The following is a 19,871-nucleotide window of genomic DNA, read 5'->3' as shown; positions in this document are numbered from 1 at the left end:
CAGAGGCCTTCAGACACCTAATGAACATTCTGTATGGGGGTTGGAGGGTAGGGGGGTTGGAGGGTAGAGGGGTTGGAGGGGAGGGGGGTTGGAGGGTAGGGGGGTTGGAGGGTAGGGGGGTTGGAGGGGAGGGGGGTTGGAGGGTAGAGGGGTTGGAGGGGAGGGGGGTTGGAGGGGAGGGGGGTAGGGGGGTTGGAGGGTTGGAGGGTAGGGGGGTTGGAGGGTAGAGGGGTTGGAGGGGAGGGGGGTTGGAGGGTAGAGGAGTTGGAGGGTAGGGGGGTTGGAGGGTAGAGGGGTTGGAGGGTAGAGGGGTTGGAGGGGAGGGGGGTTGGAGGGTAGAGGGGTAGGGGGGTTGGAGGGTAGGGGGGTTGGAGGGGAGGGGGGTTGGAGGGTAGGGGGGTTGGAGGGTAGAGGGGTTGGAGGGTAGAGGGGTTGGAGGGTAGGGGGGTTGGAGGGGAGGGGGGTTGGAGGGTAGGGGGGTTGGAGGGTAGGGGGGTTGGAGGGTAGGGGGGTTGGAGGGTAGAGGGGTTGGAGGGGAGGGGGGTTGGAGGGTAGGGGGGTTGGAGGGTAGGGGGGTTGGAGGGTAGGGGGGTTGGAGGGTAGGGGGGTTGGAGGGGAGGGGAGTGGGGTTGGAGGGTAGAGGGGTTGGAGGGTAGGGGGGTTGGAGGGGAGGGGGGTTGGAGGGTAGGGGGGTTGGAGGGGAGGGGGGTTGGAGGGTAGAGGGGTTGGAGGGGAGGGGGGTTGGAGGGGAGGGGAGTGGGGTTGGAGGGTAGAGGGGTTGGAGGGTAGGGGGGTTGGAGGGGAGGGGGGTTGGAGGGTAGAGGGGTTGGAGGGTAGGGGGGTTGGAGGGTAGGGGGGTTGGAGGGGAGGGGGGTTGGAGGGTATGGGGGTTGGAGGGTAGAGGGGTTGGAGGGTAGAGGGGTTGGAGGGTAGGGGGGTTGGAGGGGAGGGGGGTTGGAGGGTAGAGGGGTTGGAGGGTAGGGGGGTTGGAGGGGAGGGGGGTTGGAGGGTAGAGGGGTTGGAGGGTAGAGGGGTTGGAGGGTAGAGGTGTTGGACGGTAGGGGGGTTGGAGGGTAGAGGGGTTGGAGGGTAGAGGGGTTGGAGGGGAGGGGGGTTGGAGGGTAGGGGGGTTGGAGGGTAGGGGGGTTGGAGGGTAGGGGGGTTGGAGGGTAGGGGGGTTGGAGGGTAGAGGAGTTGGAGGGTAGAGGGGTTGGAGGGGAGGGGGGTTGGAGGGTAGAGGGGTTGGAGGGTAGGGGGGTTGGAGGGGAGGGGGGGAGGTCTACAGTACAGGTACCTGCCGTCAGGGTTGAGACATCCGTCGGAGTAGCCTTTTATAATCTACTGGATTTTAGCTGCCTGACGCCATTTGACATGTTTCCACCTAGAAACGCCAAACAAGGTATGTTGTTGTTCCCTACAATAGTTTGAAACTAATATATATTTTATTTTTTTAAACGGAAACTGTAATGGAGGGCGACGACATTCTGCTGCATGAACTTGACCTCTGTAGGTGTTTTGAGAGGGAGTCGATGCTTGTATGTGTTTTCTATGCAACCCTTTCGCTTTGACAACACGGTAACAGTGAATACTGTGGTTCCATTTGTGCAAGATGTATGTAGAGAAATAGGCAGGTAGAGTTGTACTTTGGGTGACACACAGTCGGTGGGGTAGGCCTGCATTCCTAACGGAATTGTATTTAACTTAGCAGAGGACAACTGTCCTACTTGTTGTATTATTCTCATGTTTATAGACCAAAGGTTTGGAGCCCAAATGGTGAGTTTGTCAACTTTCTGCCAGGCTTGCCAAACATGGACAGGGTAGGTTCTCTACTTAGGCCACCTGTAAGTGTAGGCCTATCATCTAACATGTGACCCAGGAAGTGACCCAGGAAGTGACCCAGGAAGTGACCCAGGAAGTGACCCAGGAAATCATCGTAGACTTCAGGAGGAAAAAGTCCGAGATCCAGCCCCTGCTCATCGACGGAGAGAGCGTGGAGAGAGTCTCAACCCTCCGATTCCTGGGGATGCACATGCGGGATGACCTGACCTGGAAGGACAACACAAAACTGTGACACTTTAAATAAATGTGAAATAATACTATTGTGCAATACAACCCTAGTCGTCTATCTGTACAGTATAGTACAGTGGATAGTGTACATAGCCTTTATTTATGTAAACCAGCTCCTTCCCTTCTTGTGATTTTTTTTTTTCCCTTTCCTAACACCAGGGGAGCCACCCCTCCTAAATGTCGTTGTTTGGTACCTGTACTGTAGCAATGACAATAAAGTCCATTCATTCAAGTGATGCTCAATAGACAGCCATTTAGTTTAATTAGTTTAAAAATATTCTTAAGTCACACTTCAGTGTAAGAGAGTAACATTCTTACTATTCGGTTGCTTGACATTGCAGCACAAAGACCAATAAGCCGGCAGGATAGTCAAGATAAATAAAGTGGCAATAGTTACTAAACATGAGTGAGACAGTTGGACAATTGACACGTTGTGGGAGACAAATAAGATAAATAGACAGGTCACAATTTAGCAGTACACATAGTACAGAATGTACCTCACTCCCCACTTTTGAGTCCCACCTCAAAACCTACCTGTTCTCCCATGCATACAACCTCCCCTAACCCTGCCACCCCCCTCCCCCCCTCCCCCCCTGGACATGCATACAACCTCCCCTACCCCTGCCACCCCCCTCCCCCCCCTGGACATGCATACAACCTCCCCTACCCCTGCCACCCCCCCTCCCCCCCCTGGACATGCATACAACCTCCCCTAACCCTGCCACCCCCCTCCCCCCCCTGGACATGCATACAACCTCCCCTACCCCTAACCATCTCCCCTAACCCTGCCACCCCCTCCTCCCCCCCTGGACATGCATACAACCTCCCCTACCCCTAACCATCTCCCCTAACCCTGCCACCCCCCTCCCCCCTGGACATGCATACAACCTCCCCTACCCCTAACCATCTCCCCTAACCCCCCCCCCCTGGACATGCATACAACCTCCCCTACCCCTAACCATCTCCCCTAACCCTGCCACCCCCTCCTCCCCCCCTGGACATGCATACAACCTCCCCTACCCCTAACCATCTCCCCTAACCCTGCCACCCCCTCCCCCCCCCTGGACATGCATACAACCTCCCCTACCCCTAACCATCTCCCCTAACCCTGCCACCCTCCTCCCCCCCCTGGACATGCATACAACCCCCCCTACCCCTAACCATCTCCCCTAACCCTGCCACCCCCCTCCCCCTCCCTGGACATTGCTGTAAATTGGAGTAATTTACTTTGTACTCAGTACAAGTGATTGGTAGGAATCTGAGAATGTATCTAACTTATATACTTATATAGATTATATGGCCTATTGGAATGGAATGGACTTTATTTGTCATTGCTACAGTACAGGTACCAAACAACGAAATTTAGGAGGGGTGGCTCCCCTGGTGTTAGGAAAGGGGGGAAAAAAACACATTTTAGAAAAAGCATAAAATCACAAGAAGGTAAGGAGCTGGTTTACATCAATAAAGGCTATGTACACAATCCACTGTACTATACTGCACAGATAGTCAACTAGGGTTGTCATATTGCACAAAAGTATTTTTTTTCACGTTATTTTAAAGTGTCACAGTTTGCAGGCTTGAAATGTACATGTTTGTGCCTATTCACAGGGGGGTATATAGACAATGTTCATCACAGCATGTACGAGTCAGGTAATGTAGAGATCGGAGGACGGGCTACATGGTAATGCATGGAACAGAATGGGGAAGCAAAGTGCAAGTAGAAGTATTTGCTGTAGTGTACAGTAACAGACAGACAAGAGGAAGACAACTACCTGCAATACAAAGAAAGTAGAGAGAGAAACAGGGGAGGAAATAGGAAAGAGGAGGTGGTAAGGGTAAGAATAGGACACATAGGTAACTTGAACGGGACTCTCCACGTTCTAGGGAAGCATCCACCTGGACTATGAACATTCAGGTCAAAGAAACAGTAGAACATGTACTTGTTAACTGCAGGAAATATGTGTGTTGGAGCCGAAAGCGACCCGTGATTGCCACCTGGCGACCAGTTTTGGTAGTGTCGATAGGAAATGCGCACTGATGGAAATGCGCATGCGTTGAACGTTCAATCGTTGAACTCCAGCCCTTGTAGTTTACATAGATAGATAGACTTTATTTGTCATTGCTACAGTACAGGTACCAAACAACGAAATTTAGGAAACATACATGTGACCATGTTAGATGTTGTCAACACTGTTGACATGGCATATTGTGTTTGTATCCCTGTGATGCCTTAAGTAAACCCGAGAGTTCAGTATCTTTGAATTGCCGGTTTATTTTAAACCAGGAAATGAATAGCACTCAATTTCCCGTCATCCCCCCCTCGCGCGAAATAATAATGTACTTTAAAAAAAAAAACGTACAATCAATTCATATAGTTTAGCCGTTCTCAACTGGATATGTTTTGATCATTTTGTTCCATAATTGTAAGTCTTTGTACGTGTTTAATAATCGCTCTTGTGTGTCACTATTGTAAGACCAGGTCAACACCGTGACCGTGAATAGTGTCTCTGAGAAGGGCTTCTCTCGATCTCCTCTGTAGAAGTTAGTACACTCTGGTTTCTCTTCAGATCGCACAAATCTTTCGCCTTTTACTAAAGATTTCCCAAAAAATTTCCCAAAAAATTATCTACAACCTCCCTAACCCTATTCCTCTCCCTCCTTCCTCCCTGATCCCCCACCCCCCCCACCCCACTCCAACGATGAACCCCGGAGCGATGCGGCGCTACAACGCCGTCAGGTTGACGCTCAACCCAACTGAGGAGGCTGCCAGGGATGGAGCCCCCCAACAGAAGACTGCCAGACCAGTAACAACGATGACCCGCCTGGAATTCAGCAGGGCGGTTCTACAGAGAGGTATGGGCTTTGTGCCGTCTGATCTAAACTGCCTGGTGAAGCCCCCTGGGCCGAATGAATGTTTTGAAGTTAGCTTTAAAACCCCCCAACTGTTAGAGGAATTCTGGACCTTTCATAGGATTAATGAACACAAACCCCCACTTAACCGTTTTACAGCCCACCCACTAACGGATTTAGAATCAAAAGTGGTCACAATTCAATTCCACAATGAGGTGATTCAGGAATATGATATTGAGGTGTGTTAAATCGGGGGCCCGGATGGTCCTGGATGAAGACGGAGTGTGGACGGGGGCCAAGAAATGGCTGGTGCAACTCCGTCCGGACCCGGAGGGGATAGGCGGAGTCCAACATATCCCCAGCACCATCAACCTGGGGAACAACAGGGGCTCCGTCTACTACTACGGTATGCCGAAGCTCTGCAGGAACTGCGGCCAATTGGGCCATCTGGCAGCGGCCTGCAAGGCCGTGGTATGTAAAATCTGCCGCCAAGACCACCCGACGTCGGAGTGCACCACGACCAGACCTTGCAACCTGTGCGGGGGACAGGGGCATCTTTACCGTGACTGCCCAAGTTCCTATGCAAGTAGAGCCCGGGGCTATAAATCCAACCAACCACCACCCCAACCCCCACCCCCACCCCAACCCCCACCCCAACCCCCACCCCAACCCACACCCCAACCCACACCCAACATGGAGGAAGAGAAGGGAGAGACGGAGGAGGACCGGCGCCCGAGCGATGGAGGGGACGATCAGAGCTCGAGCGACGGAGAAGGAGAAGGAGAGGAACCAACCGTCCCAGCACCCCCTACAGACAACCTCAACACCCACCCCCTCCTAAACCCCATGGCCACCTCCACCCCCTGCAAAAACACCATGAAGGGGGAGCCGGCCTCTATTGAGATAGCCACCAGCAGCACACCGCAGATCCACCTCCCCTCCCAATCAGACAGTGAAAATGACTGGAGCTTGGCTCAACCAAAACGCAAAAGACCACAAAAAAAGGCAATCCGGAAAAAACCAGACAAAAAGACTACTCCAGAACCCAAACCCCAACGCCATACAGGTAAGCCGGCTCCCCCCCCCAAACCCTCCTCCCCACCCTCTTCCTCTCTCCAGTCATCACATGCTCCTCACCCTGCACAGCCCACCAGCCACCCCCAGTCCATGCTCACCGGACCGTACGGGCCACCGAAAATCACCTCATCAACAACACAGATGAGGGGGCCACCAGGCAGTCAGAGGGGAGACAACCCCCACACCATGAGCAGCCAAGGGGAGGTACCACACTATCTGGCCCCCAACGACCCATTGGAGGGCCTCAACCTCATGTGCAATAGCTTAGCAAAAATTGGAACAAACCAAATCCAAGAACCATGAGGATAACAATCTCATCTCTCAACACCAGAAGCCTCCGGCAACCAGACAAACGGGAGGTCGTCTACCAGTACATCACCCAACATCAGTCAGACATGTATATCCTCCAGGAGTGCGCCATCCCATTCAAGGAGATGGACGCCACCCTGGAGGAGGAATGGACACGGGGGGACTCTCTCTGGTCAGGCTCAAACATTGATAGAGCTGATGGGGTCGGCATTTTGGTGGCCAACCCTTTTCTGCAGACCAAAAAGGGGGAGGTTGTAGAGAGCGGGCGAATCCTGGTTCTGGACCTAGAGATCCAGGGTTCGCCGCTGAGGGTCATCAATGTGTACGGCCCAACCAACGTGGCCAAGAGAGTCTCCCTTTTCAAGAAACTTCGGTCTCTCCTCCTCATCCCCACACCAGTCCTAGTGGGGGGAGATTTCAACTGTGCCCTCCGGGATGAGGACCGCAGCAGGCCCAGGAGAGACCGATCCACTACAGAACTTCAGTCCATCATAGACGACTTCCAACTGGTAGACGCCGGTGGCACCTCCCCGCCGACACACACAAGGGTGAGTTCCTCCGGGAATTCTTCCTCCAGGATAGACATGTTCTTGCTCTCGCCAGGTCTGAGGATGGGAACCCTGACCAGCCAGGCGGCCCACTTCTCGGACCACAGGATGTTGACAGTGTCCCTGGAATGGGATGGCCAAACAAGAGCGGGTAGGGGTACCTGGAGGATGAATACATCGATCCTTCAGGACCCAACAGTGGTGCATTCCTTCTCCAGGCGCTACCTGGAGTGGAGGACCCTAAAAGAACTGTTCGACTCCCCGATAGAGTGGTGGGAGATGGTTAAGGCCAGGACAAAGGGCTACTTCGGGTCAGTCGGAAGGAGGAAAGCGGCAGAACAGAGGGCCAGGTTTCAACACCACAACGCGGCCCTCCAACGCCTAAGTCTCCTACAACTGGGTGGTCTGGATGTGGCCCGAGAACTGGCTGAGACCAAACAACACCTTGCCACCCTCTACCGGGAGCAACAACAAAAGAAACAGTTCAGGGAAAAACTCCAGGGCCTGGAGGAGGAGGAGAAATGCACACGCCACTTCTTCCGCAAGGCACGGTCAAAACACAAGCCTATCCTGTCCCTATACGACACCAATGGGGACACCGTGTCAGACAGAGGCAACATCCCGGGGGTGGCAAGAGAGTTCTACGAGAGTCTCTACAACATCAAGACAACCGACGAGACTCTCATGGCCACCTTCCTGGATGGTCTGGACCGGGTCCCCGAGGGTGGTGAGAGTGAGAACCCAGAGCTGACCACGGAGGAGCTCACCCGGGCCGTGCACTCCTTGAATACACACAAGGCCCCTGGACCGGATGGGATCCCAGCAGAGTTCTACAAGACTCTCTGGGATCTCCTCAAGGAGGACTTGGCGGAGGTCTTCAAAGCCGTCTACAGGGAAGGGAGGCTTGGAGAGTCAATGAGACAGAGTACGGTCACACTGATCCCCAAGAAAGGGGACCTCAAGGACCTCCGGAACTGGCGCCCCATCAATCTCCTCCCAGTGGACTATAAAATTATGACAAAAGCCCTCACCCAACGGTTTCAAACCCTCCTCCCCTCAGTTATAGCCCCTGACCAGACCTGTAGCGTCCCCGGTAGGTCCATCAATGACAACCTGCTCCTGGTGAGAGACCTCATCCTGCACTCCCAGGAGCGGAGGTCCCCTTTAGGCCTTCTCAGCCTGGATCAGGAGAAGGCCTTTGACAGGGTTAACCATGGTTTCCTGCAGAGGGTGCTGAGAGGCATGAACTTCCCCCAGCACCTGCTCAACTGGACCGAACTCTGCTACAACAACATCACGAGCAGAGTTCGGATCAACAACCAGTTGACAGACCCCTTCCCCATCAAAGCTGGAGTACGGCAGGGATGCCCCTTGGCCCCTCTACTGTACGTCATCTACCTGGAGCCGTTCCTACGGAAGATCAGGAGCTCCCCCAACATCATGGGCTACCCTCTACCAGGGGCCCGGGGGGAGAGGCTCAAGGTGGTGGCGTACATGGACGACATTACCATCGTCGGCACGGATAGTCGCTCCATTTCCACAGCAACGAAAGTGGTGGAGGACTACTGTGCAGCCACTGGCGCCCTGATCAATAGGGGTAAGTGTGAGCTGTTTCTGTCGCAGCACTGGCAGGAGAACCTGGCAACCTCCTTCCCTGTAAAGACGGAAAACATTAAGCTGCTGGGGATCACCTACCAGAAAGATGGAGGAGCCTCCGGCAGCTGGAAGGAGACCATCCGCCAGGTCCAAAAGAAGATCTGTGAGTGGAGTGCACGGCCTCTCACAATGACAGGCAAGATCCTGGTCCTGAAGGCTATTGTTCTTCCCATTCTCCTTTACCTGGGCAGGGTGTTTCCCCCAGACAGAGCAGTATCCAAAACCATCGAAAGGATCATGTTTACCTTTGTCTGGGGGAGCCAGATGGAAAAACTAAAACGCACCACCCTGTACAAAACAGTGGAGAATGGGGGGAAAGGGGTCCCAGACATCCTAAACATCATTAGGGCACAGGGACTCTCCAACCTCATCAACAACATCAACAACAAAGATAGGAAAGCCAGGTTCTTTGAAATATACTATGCCACACCCATCCTCCGGACACTCAGGGTGACCGCATCAATAAATCACACTGTGCCCTACAGCTGGGACCCCCCTCCTGTCTACAAGATATGGAGGGACTTTGCCTTCAAGACAGGATTGTCCGCGGCTGGGCTGGCCTCATGGAAATACAAAGACATTATGACCTTCATAAGGTCGAAGGAAACCATTACTCACCCCAAGGCCAGCACAGCCGTGGACTCCAAACAGGTATGGAAAAACATTAATCATAAATGTACTAACAATAAACAAAAAGACATTGCCTGGATGGCTGCTCATGGTTGTCTCCCCACTAGGGAATTCTTGCATAGGCGGCACATCGCAACGACTGAGAAATGCCCCCACGGATGCACGGACACAGAACACATTAACCACCTGTTCTGTGAGTGCTCCGTGGCCAGGCGGGTCTGGGCCCTGTTTGTTCCCTCTGTCTCCCTAAACAGCCTGCTGACCCTGCCCCGCTTGACGGGCGATAACATCCTGTATGGTCCTCCCGGGGGGTGCACAACCCCCCAACTACAACAACAGTGGAGGATCATCAGCGCCGTCAAGCAGGTACTCTGGGAGACGAGGAACATCAGGGTCTATCAGAAACAGAGCGTCCACCTGACAACCCTGAGGAGGAGAATCACCCTCTGCCTCAGGGACCATGCTATTGTTGACTTTAAAAATAACCCGGATCAAGCAAGAGCGGTGTGGGGGGTGGAGAGATGGAAGGACGTCATCCTCTAAACCCCCCCCCATGCCGCGCCGCATCGACCAACCCCCCCCCACCCCGGGCCTACCTCACTACACCACCAGTTCCTGCACTATCACCTTCACCACTGTTCCAGCACAAGCCCTGGTCAGCAGTATCACCATCACAAGGACCAGGAGAGGAGCAGCGCACAACACCAACAGGGAAGTTTACTGCACCTTCCACCACCTACACATGTACACAGCACTGACCCACTTCCTACTCTCACCAGAATATCAACACACACAACCCACAGCCGAACCAGCCGTCTCTGCCAGCACCACCAGCACCAGGATGACCAACACCACTGGGTCACAGGGAAGTACTGATCACCCACCTGACACCAAAATGCACACTACACAAACCATGCACACCTCCCTTCTCTCACTCCTGTATCTTTTCAGGCACATGTCATATCCAGCTCTGACACCTACCCAGGCTTCCAGACCCAGGAGCAGAGACCGGCGGGAACCACCACGTCACCCCAGCACCAACCCCAGGTTCCAACTCAGCGACCCCAAACCCCCTGTTCCGGGCCCCCCCCCCCCAACTCCAGGCCCCCAGCTACAGGCCCAGTCCCCTACCCGCCAACCCCCAACCCCCAGCCCGGAACAAGCTGAGAAGAGCCAGGGAGCTTTTTCCCTGGATAAGCTGTGTACAGGTTTTTCGCCTCTGCTTGCCTGCCATGCGCCGAGCTCTCTGGGCCTCTCCTCAGGGGCCTCCGGTCGGCCTGCGTGCTCGATCTGCTCCGCCGCTGGGGCGCCTGGTCCGGCTAGCCTCGTGAAGGGCTACAGGAGTCTGAGCCTGGTGGGCTGGGCCGGATGCGCCGGTGGTGGGGCGGGTCGGGTGAGTCGGGTGTGTGGGGTCCCTCGGGGGAGGGAGGTGGGGGAGCCACGGCTTTGCACTGGTGGGCAAACTGGATAGTAGTCGCTCTACAACTAGAGGGCTGCAGGGGAATTTTTTTCCCGGATGCACAGCGAACAGGTTTTTTACCCCTGCCTCCTACCGACACTGGAACCTGGACACTGAACACTGAACACTGAACATTACACTACACTGGACAATACACTGAACACTGAGCACTTTAGTTAGTTTAATGTTGGTTGTTGTTGAATGTAATGTCTTAAATGTCTGATTGTTCGATTAATTGATTGTATATACGGTGTTGTGTTTTTATAAAAACCAATAAAAACACCTTTTACTAAAGATTTCCGTGGAGAGGAACATTATGAGTATCAACTAATTTTTTGATGCCCTGCTTAACGGCGGGGCTTCCTAAACCTGTGAAATATAAGGAATTCTGCTGCTCTTGAAAAACGTATGAGCCCTAACACGTGTTTTACATGGTAAATGCATTGGCATCACTGTTACAAGAGATACATTGATATTCAGGGCTGGACTTAGGGGGGTGGGGGCCCTTGAGTCATTGAGTCATTGTTCGGGCCCCTACCTACACTAAAAATGATAAGCTACAACTACACCAACCAGAACCTATGACCAGAAACACACGTATCCCAATGGAGTATGTTATTGGCATAAAGCACATGAAGAAAAAGCAAGTGTTAGGCCTGAACCTGGGGTCAGTTGTTTATAAATGCTCCCCTAGAATCCTCTTCATCATTCTATACAGACCACCATGGACCTAACATGGACAGACGGTATTATGGTTAACCAATGTTTGACTGTGGGGAGGCTGTGGCGCAGGAGGTAGAGCTGCCGTCTAATGATTGCAAGGTCGGCAGATCGGCGGTTCGAGCTCCGGCTGGCGACATGTTGAAGTGTCCTTGGGCAAGACACTGAACCCCAATTTGCTCCCAGTGAGTGGGCCGGCGTCTTGCATGGTAGCTTGCCGCCATTGGTGTGTGAATGTCTGTGTGAATGGGTGAATGAGAGGCCGTTGTAAAGCGCTTTGGATAAAGGCGCTATATAAGTGCAGTCCATTTACCATTTACCAATGAATAGCCTCCCTAAGCCTTTCAACTGGGCTGGAAATGCCACGTTGAGTGACCCACAGTTAATACAGCGGAAACACAGAAAGAGGAACTCCCCATAGAGATAGTAGTGAGGTGGATGCAATACACATTATCTGTTAGGATAGTGCATATACAGTCATGACCAAAACTATTGGCACCCCTGCACTTCTGTCAGGTAATGCCCCCACTTCTCCCTGAAAATGCTTTCTATTACAAATACTTTCATATTCACATGTTTATTTCTTTTGTTTGCATTGGAACGACACAAAAAAATGGAGAAAAAAAGCCAAATCTGACATCATCCCACACAGAACTAAAAAAATGGAGTAGACAAAATGATTGGCACCCTCAACTTAGATTGACAGACCGATAGTAGGATAGAAGGATATACAGTATATATAGATAGATAGATAGATAGATAGATAGATAGATACATAGATAGATAGATAGATAGATAGATAGATAGGTAGATAGACAGACAGATAGACAGATAGACAGATAGATAGAAAACATTTCAAAGGTCACTGTTCATCTGTCACAAGGCTTGATATCAAAATTGGATGAATGGGTGACTGATGGAAAATGACTTGTCACACCTTGTTGCCCTCCGTTTCGACAACAGTCTATAACAGGAAGTAGGAGGCATCTGAAGAGAATAACCAATCAATACGTTTAGGCCCTGTGACAACCAATACGATAGTGGGAGGTTCGAGAACATCTGATGAAAATGCATTGAACACTATGTATGATTGTATGAAGATCAGTTCAACTCCTTTGTTATGACAATAAAGACCTGTATCTGATGTCATTCTGGTATTCCGTGAAGATTCTTATTTGCAACTACAATAGATAGATCGATAGATAGATAGATAGATTGATTGATTGATTGATTGATACAATGGAGAGATGGATGGATAGATGGATAGATGGATAGATGGATAGATGGATAGATGGATGGATGGATGGATAGATAGATAGATAGATAGATAGATAGATAGATAGTTGAATGGGTGGGTGTGTGGGTAGGTGGGTGGGTAGGTAGATAGGTAGGTAGCTAGGTGGATTAGTACACAAGGCTAGTCGCTGACTCAGAGCCTCTCTCTCTCTCCAAACAATGGCAGAGGCCCCTGGTCCCACAGGTATAAAATGGAGGGCTTCCCAACAGCTAACCACCACTAGCAACATGACTTCCAACATGAACATGGGAAAGATCACCTTCTACGAGGAGAGGAACTTCGGCGGCCGGTCCTACGACTGTATGAGCGACTGTTCCGACATGTCCTCCTACATGAGCCGCTGCCAGTCCTGCAGGGTGCACAACGGCTGCTGGATGGCCTATGAGCGCAACAACTACATGGGCAACCAGTGGTTCTTCAGGAAGGGCGAGTACTCCGACTACAACAACATGTTCAACTGGAACATGAGTTCCTGCCGTCACATCCCCATGGTAGGTCCATACAACCATCTGTCTATCTGTCTGTCTGTCTGTCTGTCTCTCTGTCTGTCTGTCTGTCTGTCTGTCTGTCTGTCTGTCTGTCTGTCTGTCTGTCTGTCTGTCTGTCTGTCTGTCTGTCCGTCCGTCCGTCCGTCCGTCCGTCCGTCCGTCCGTCCGTCCGTCCGTCCGTCCGTCCGTCCGTCCGTCCGTCCGTCCGTCCGTCCGTCCGTCCGTCCGTCCGTCCGTCCGTCCGTCCGTCCGTCCGTCCGTCCGTCCGTCCATCCATCCATCCATCCATCCATCCATCCATCCATCCATCCATCCATCCATCCATCCATCCATCCATCCATCCATCCATCCATCCATCCATCCATCCATCCATCCATCCATCTCTCTCTCTCTCTCTCTCTCTACCTATCTATCTATCTATCTATCTATCTATCTATCTATCTATCTATCTATCTATCTATCTATCTATCTATCTATCTATCTATCTATCTATCTATCTATCTATCTATCTATCTATCTATCTATCTATCTATCTATCTATCTATCTATCTATCTATCTATCTATCTATCTATCTATCTATCTATCTATCTATCTATCTATCTATCTATCTATCTATCTATCTATCTATCTATCTATCTATCTATCTATCTATCTATCTATCTATCTATCTATCTATCTATCTATCTATCTATCTATCTATCTATCTATCTATCTATCTATCTATCTATCTATCTATCTATCTATCTATCTATCTATCTATCTATCTATCTATCTAATCTATCTATCTATCTATCTATCTATCTATCTATCTATCTATCCTCCCACTAAACCCATGTCTTCCTGATCCCATTGCAGCACAGGGGCAACTACAGGATGAAGATCTATGAGAGGGAGAGCTTCGGAGGTCAGATGCACGAGATGATGGACGACTGTGAGAACATCATGGACCGCTACCAGATGAACAACTGCATGTCCTGCAACGTGATGGACGGCCACTGGCTCATGTACGAGCAGCCCAACTACATGGGCAGGCAGTGGTACATGAGGCCCGGCGAGTACAGGAACTTCAGTCAGATGTGCCATGGCCACAACAACATGAGGTTCATGTCCATGAGGCGCATCATGGATAACTGGTACTAGATGTTGCTTGATTGGCTCTTCGAGAGATCTAAAACACATTGAATAAAGTTTTTTTAAGAAAATGTGAATTTTGAAGTTGTATCTTTTGGTTTTTTACAAAGTGTACGATGATAACACACACACACGTGGGAATGCATGTACACACACACACACACACACAGTTCTCTCTCTCTCACACTCACTCTCTCTCTCTATCCTTCCAGTTGTAGAATGACAGTAGACATGCTTCTCGCTCACCCCCCCATTGCTTTTTTTGCTTCTATTTTCTATTCTATTAGCTTCTATTTCATTTTATTATTTTTTTTCTGCTGTAATCGCTACACTAATGGTTCTCCACCCACGCAAGCCTTTGAAGAGGATTAAGATCAAAATTCACACTTCCCAAAGCTGACGAGGCAGTTTACAGCTGCAAAATTCACTGGACAGGTGAATTATCCGTCTGCAAAATTACTGAAAAGCAGCCAACTGAAGTCTTCGTTAGCATCATTAGCAACAAACAGGCCTGAGCCTTGGGCTTGTATGACTAAACAACGCCGAGATAAGAGTCAGAGGCGCCGGTCAAAACGCACGGAACAAGACGTGGAGCTGCGAGCTGGCATAACTCCAAAGGCCTAAGAAAAATTACATATCGACTGTCTTCCTAACATTACGGTCTCAGAAATAATCCCTGTACTCTGCCACTCACAGCCGACACAGAGACCAAACACAAAACCACTCTAGCTAGCAGTTGTCAATGCTAGATCTTTAGCTAATAAATCTCTATTAATCAAAGACTTGATTACCTCCTATGAACTTTTTTACTGAAACTTGGTTAGAAAAAGATAACAAGGCACCAATTCTTATTGGGTCAGCCCCCCCCCCCCCATCCCATTTTAGAACCTTCGATGTTGTTAGATCCCATAAGAAAGGAGGTGGAATCGTCTCCTTTTTCAGAGACAGTTTTAACTTTAAACAAAACAAAAAAAATCAAAATCAAATTTTATTTGTATAGCGCATTTCTTACAAGATGCAACTCAATGCGCTTCACACAATGAAAATGTTCAGTCAATCAGTCAATCAATCAATCAATACTGACAGAGCCGCGAGCAGGCAAAAGTAAAAAACCTGTATACTATGTAGCCAGGAAAAATTCCCTTGCAGCCCTCTACCAATAGAGCGACTACTAGCCAGTTTGCTTACCAGTACCCAGCGGTCCCCCAGGGGAGGCCAGGACCACCGGCACAGAGCAAGCAAGCAAGGGCAAAAACCTGTACACCATGTATCCAGGAAAAATTCCTTGCATATTATCGGCGTACACACTGTCCATAAATTTTGGGTTGTATTTGCATCGTTCTGCATCCAGTATGGTCACAGGTCCTGCCAAAAGAGAAACTTAAGCACAGTTATGATGCAACAACACAATAGAGACAGTAAAGATGACAGCAATACAACCTGATGGTGGTCCTGGTACACTCTTGTACCGGTTCCAGTACTGCTCTAGGTGCTATTTGGAGCTGACAGTGCCTCATCAGCACCTCAAACAGACATCGTTTAGATCATTTTTTAACATTTCAATATCTTTCAGTTGTTTATAAATGCTCCCCTAGAATCCTCTTCATCATACAGACCACCATCCTTGTGGGGGATACCCTCATGTGGACACAAAAGACCTTTGTGCCTTTGGCCTTGATGCTCCAGAAGAGGCTACGCCGTTTGGACGGCATCGGTTCTAACAGAATGGTTGGGGAGACTGGGATCTTTGATGATCCTCTGGGCTTTGCTGACACACCGTTTGTTGTGTTTGTCTTTCTTCCTGTAGTCCACCACCAGCTCCTTGAGTTCAGCTTAAAAAGACCTTCGTCCCTGGGTGGGCTTGAACCACCAACCTTTCGGTTAACAGCCGAACGCGCTAACCAATTGCGCCACAGAGACCTGCAGGCTTACGTGACAGCTGCTGGTCAAAACTGCACAGTAGCTGAAGTCATTTTTCATTTTTCAACTTTCTTATTTTCTTTGGGTGGATATGTCGGAGGTTCAAGTGCGGAAGACATTTCACCTTTAACAGACGAATGACTAATACACAGACATTCTCCCTGGAGTAACTTAGGGCTGAGTGCCTTACCCGTGTTCCCAGGGCTGAGTGCCTTACCCGTGTTCCCAGGGCTGAGTTACCCGTGTTCCCAGGTGTGAGTTACCCGTGTTCCCAGGGCTGAGTTGAACTCTGGACCTTCTGATCACCAGTCGCACCACGACAAACACAAAAGGCTCCGCTGAGATTCGAACTCAGGATCTCCTGTTTACTTCCTGTTTACTAGACAGGCGCTTTAACCAACTAAGCCACGGCGCCTGTGCTGCCAGAGGGATAAAAACACCATCCAGCAGCCACGCTGTCAGGGCCGGACTTATGCATGGGCTACCCTGGGCTTGAGCCCAGGGGCCCCGGGCTACAAGGGGCCCCAAAATAAATCCAAATGTATGAATAAATATTTGCTCTTTGATTTTGAATTCATAAATTACGTTCAAATTGGAAAAAATTGTTTTGTCGCAGCGCAGGGCACGGAAATACAGCCCCCCCCCCTCCCCCGCGGGCATGGAAATACAGCCCCTATCACTATTCCTACTGGACGCTCTGACGAATGACGTGTTTTAATTTGTTTAATTATACTGTATATTTAGGCCAATGGAGAGGTTTACATCGACGCGTCACGCGCAGGGCAGGGGCATCATCTTTGGTGGAGCGATTGTCAATGTCATGATCATGGCGGACAGGAGGAATTACGAGAGTGGAGCGCAAAAAATAAAAATAAAAAATGAAATAGTGGAACGCGAAAGGGAGACACTGAGAAAAACTCCAAAACTTACTGGGTTTTTCAAACCAGTCGTAGATGCTTCATGAGTTCAGACACTCGCGCCCAGACACATACTGTAGCTGTCCAATACACACCTTACTTACATTTCGTCTCAGGCACCCACACACTCCCCCCACGTAGGCCCTGTTAGTGTAGGTTTGTTATTTTGTCTGTCTTTATTAAATAAACATGTTATTATTGTCACCCTTGTCTCTGTGTCCGTCTGTTCTGGGGTTCTGCCACATTTGACCGCTTGGTTCAGGCCTAACACTTGCTTTTTCTTCATGTGCTTTATGCCAATAACATACTCCATTGGGATACGTGTGTTTCTGGTCATAGGTTCTGGTTGGTGTAGTTGTAGCTTATCATTTTTAGTGTAGGTAGGGCCCGAACAATGACTCAAGCCCAGGGGCCCCCACCCACCCCCCTAAGTCCAGCCCTGAATATCAATGTATCTCTTGTAACAGTGATGCCAATGCATTTACCATGTAAAACACGTGTTAGGGCTCATACGTTTTTCAAGAGAAGCAGAATTCCTTATATTTCACAGGTCTAGGAAGCCCCGCCGTAAAGCAGGGCATCAAAAAATTAGTTGATACTCATAATGCTCCTCTCCACGGAAATCTTTAGTAAAAGGTGTTTTTTATTGGTTTTTATAAAAACGCAACACCGTGTATACAATCAATTAATCAAACAATCAGACATTTAAGACATTACATTCAACAACAACCAACATTAAACTAACTAAAGTGCTCCGTGTTCAGTGTATTGTCCAGTGTAGTGTAATGTTCAGTGTTCAGTGTTCAGTGTCCAGGTTCCAGTGTCGGTAGGAGGCAGGGGTAAAAAACCTGTTCGCTGTGCATCCGGGAAAAAAATTCCCCTGCAGCCCTCTAGTTGTAGAGCGACTACTATCCAGTTTGCCCACCAGTGCAAAGCCGTGGCTCCCCCACCTCCCTCCCCCGAGGGACCCCACACACCCGACTCACCCGACCCGCCCCACCACCGGCGCGTCCGGCCCAGCCCACCAGGCTCAGACTCCTGTAGCCCTTCACGAGGCTAGCCGGACCAGGCGCCCCAGCGGCGGAGCAGATCGAGCACGCAGGCCGACCGGAGGCCCCTGAGGAGAGGCCCAGAGAGCTCGGCGCATGGCAGGCAAGCAGAGGCGAAAAACCTGTACACAGCTTATCCAGGGAAAAAGCTCCCTGGCTCTTCTCAGCTTGTTCCGGGCTGGGGGTTGGGGGTTGGCGGGTAGGGGACTGGGCCTGTAGCTGGGGGCCTGGAGTTGGGGGGGGGGGGCCCGGAACAGGGGGTTTGGGGTCGCTGAGTTGGAACCTGGGGTTGGTGCTGGGGTGACGTGGTGGTTCCCGCCGGTCTCTGCTCCTGGGTCTGGAAGCCTGGGTAGGTGTCAGAGCTGGATATGACATGTGCCTGAAAAGATACAGGAGTGAGAGAAGGGAGGTGTGCATGGTTTGTGTAGTGTGCATTTTGGTGTCAGGCGGGTGATCAGTACTTCCCTGTGACCCAGTGGTGTTGGTCATCCTGGTGCTGGTGGTGCTGGCAGAGACGGCTGGTTCGGCTGTGGGTTGTGTGTGGTGATATTCTGGTGAGAGTAGGAAGTGGGTCAGTGCTGTGTACATGTGTAGGTGGTGGAAGGTGCAGTAAACTTCCCTGTTGGTGTTGTGCGCTGCTCCTCTCCTGGTCCTTGTGATGGTGATACTGCTGACCAGGGCTTGTGCTGGAACAGTGGTGAAGGTGATAGTGCAGGAACTGGTGGTGTAGTGAGGTAGGCCCGGGGTGGGGGGGGGTTGGTCGATGCGGCGCGGCATGGGGGGGGGGGTTTAGAGGATGACGTCCTTCCATCTCTCCACCCCCCACACCGCTCTTGCTTGATCCGGGTTATTTTTAAAGTCAACAATAGCATGGTCCCTGAGGCAGAGGGTGATTCTCCTCCTCAGGGTTGTCAGGTGGGCGCTCTGTTTCTGATAGACCCTGATGTTCCTCGTCTCCCAGAGTACCTGCTTGACGGCGCTGATGATCCTCCACTGTTGTTGTAGTTGGGGGGTTGTGCACCCCCCGGGAGGACCATACAGGATGTTATCGCCCGTCAAGCGGGGCAGGGTCAGCAGGCTGTTTAGGGAGACAGAGGGAACAAACAGGGCCCAGACCCGCCTGGCCACGGAGCACTCACAGAACAGGTGGTTAATGTGTTCTGTGTCCGTGCATCCGTGGGGGCATTTCTCAGTCGTTGCGAGGTGCCGCCTATGCAAGAATTCCCTAGTGGGGAGACAACCATGAGCAGCCATCCAGGCAATGTCTTTTTGTTTATTGTTAGTACATTTATGATTAATGTTTTTCCATACCTGTTTGGAGTCCACGGCTGTGCTGGCCTTGGGGTGAGTAATGGTTTCCTTCGACCTTATGAAGGTCATAATGTCTTTGTATTTCCATGGAAAAATGGCGAAAGATTTGTGCGATCTGAAGAGAAACCAGAGTGTACTGACTTCTACAGAGGAGATCGAGAGAAGCCCTTCTCAGAGACACTATTCCCGGTCACGGTGTTGACCTGGTCTTACAATAGTGACACACAAGAGCGATTATTAAACACTTACAAAGACGTACAATTATGGAACAAAATGATCAAAACATATCCATTTGAGAACGGCTAAACTATATGAATTGATTGTACGTTTTTTTTTTAAGTACATTATTATTTCGCGCGAGGGGGGGATGATGGGAAATTGAGTGCTATTCATTTCCTGGTTTAAAATAAACCGGCAATTCAAAGATATTGAACTCTCGGG

At 50.6% G+C, this 19,871-nt stretch overlaps 1 protein-coding gene across 1 annotated transcript; it reads left to right on the top strand.

The window, feature by feature from the left end:
- Positions 1-12,840: 12,840 nt before the first annotated feature.
- On the top strand, positions 12,841-14,242 carry LOC308157400 (gamma-crystallin M2-like; the record flags this gene model as incomplete). The annotated part of the gene is made up of 2 exons (XM_080530949.1): positions 12,841-13,104; positions 13,958-14,242. The coding sequence occupies 2 exons, from the start codon at positions 12,841-12,843 to the stop codon at positions 14,240-14,242; spliced, it is 549 nt and encodes a 182-aa protein (XP_080387075.1).
- Positions 14,243-19,871: the final 5,629 nt, after the last annotated feature.

Source organism: Nansenia antarctica, assembly GCF_963989245.1.
Source record: "Nansenia antarctica genome assembly, chromosome: 5".
Taxonomy (NCBI): Eukaryota; Metazoa; Chordata; class Actinopteri; order Argentiniformes; family Microstomatidae; genus Nansenia; species Nansenia antarctica.
The sequence above is the reverse complement of the archived record's forward strand: the minus strand, read 5'-3'. Positions and strand labels throughout refer to the sequence as shown.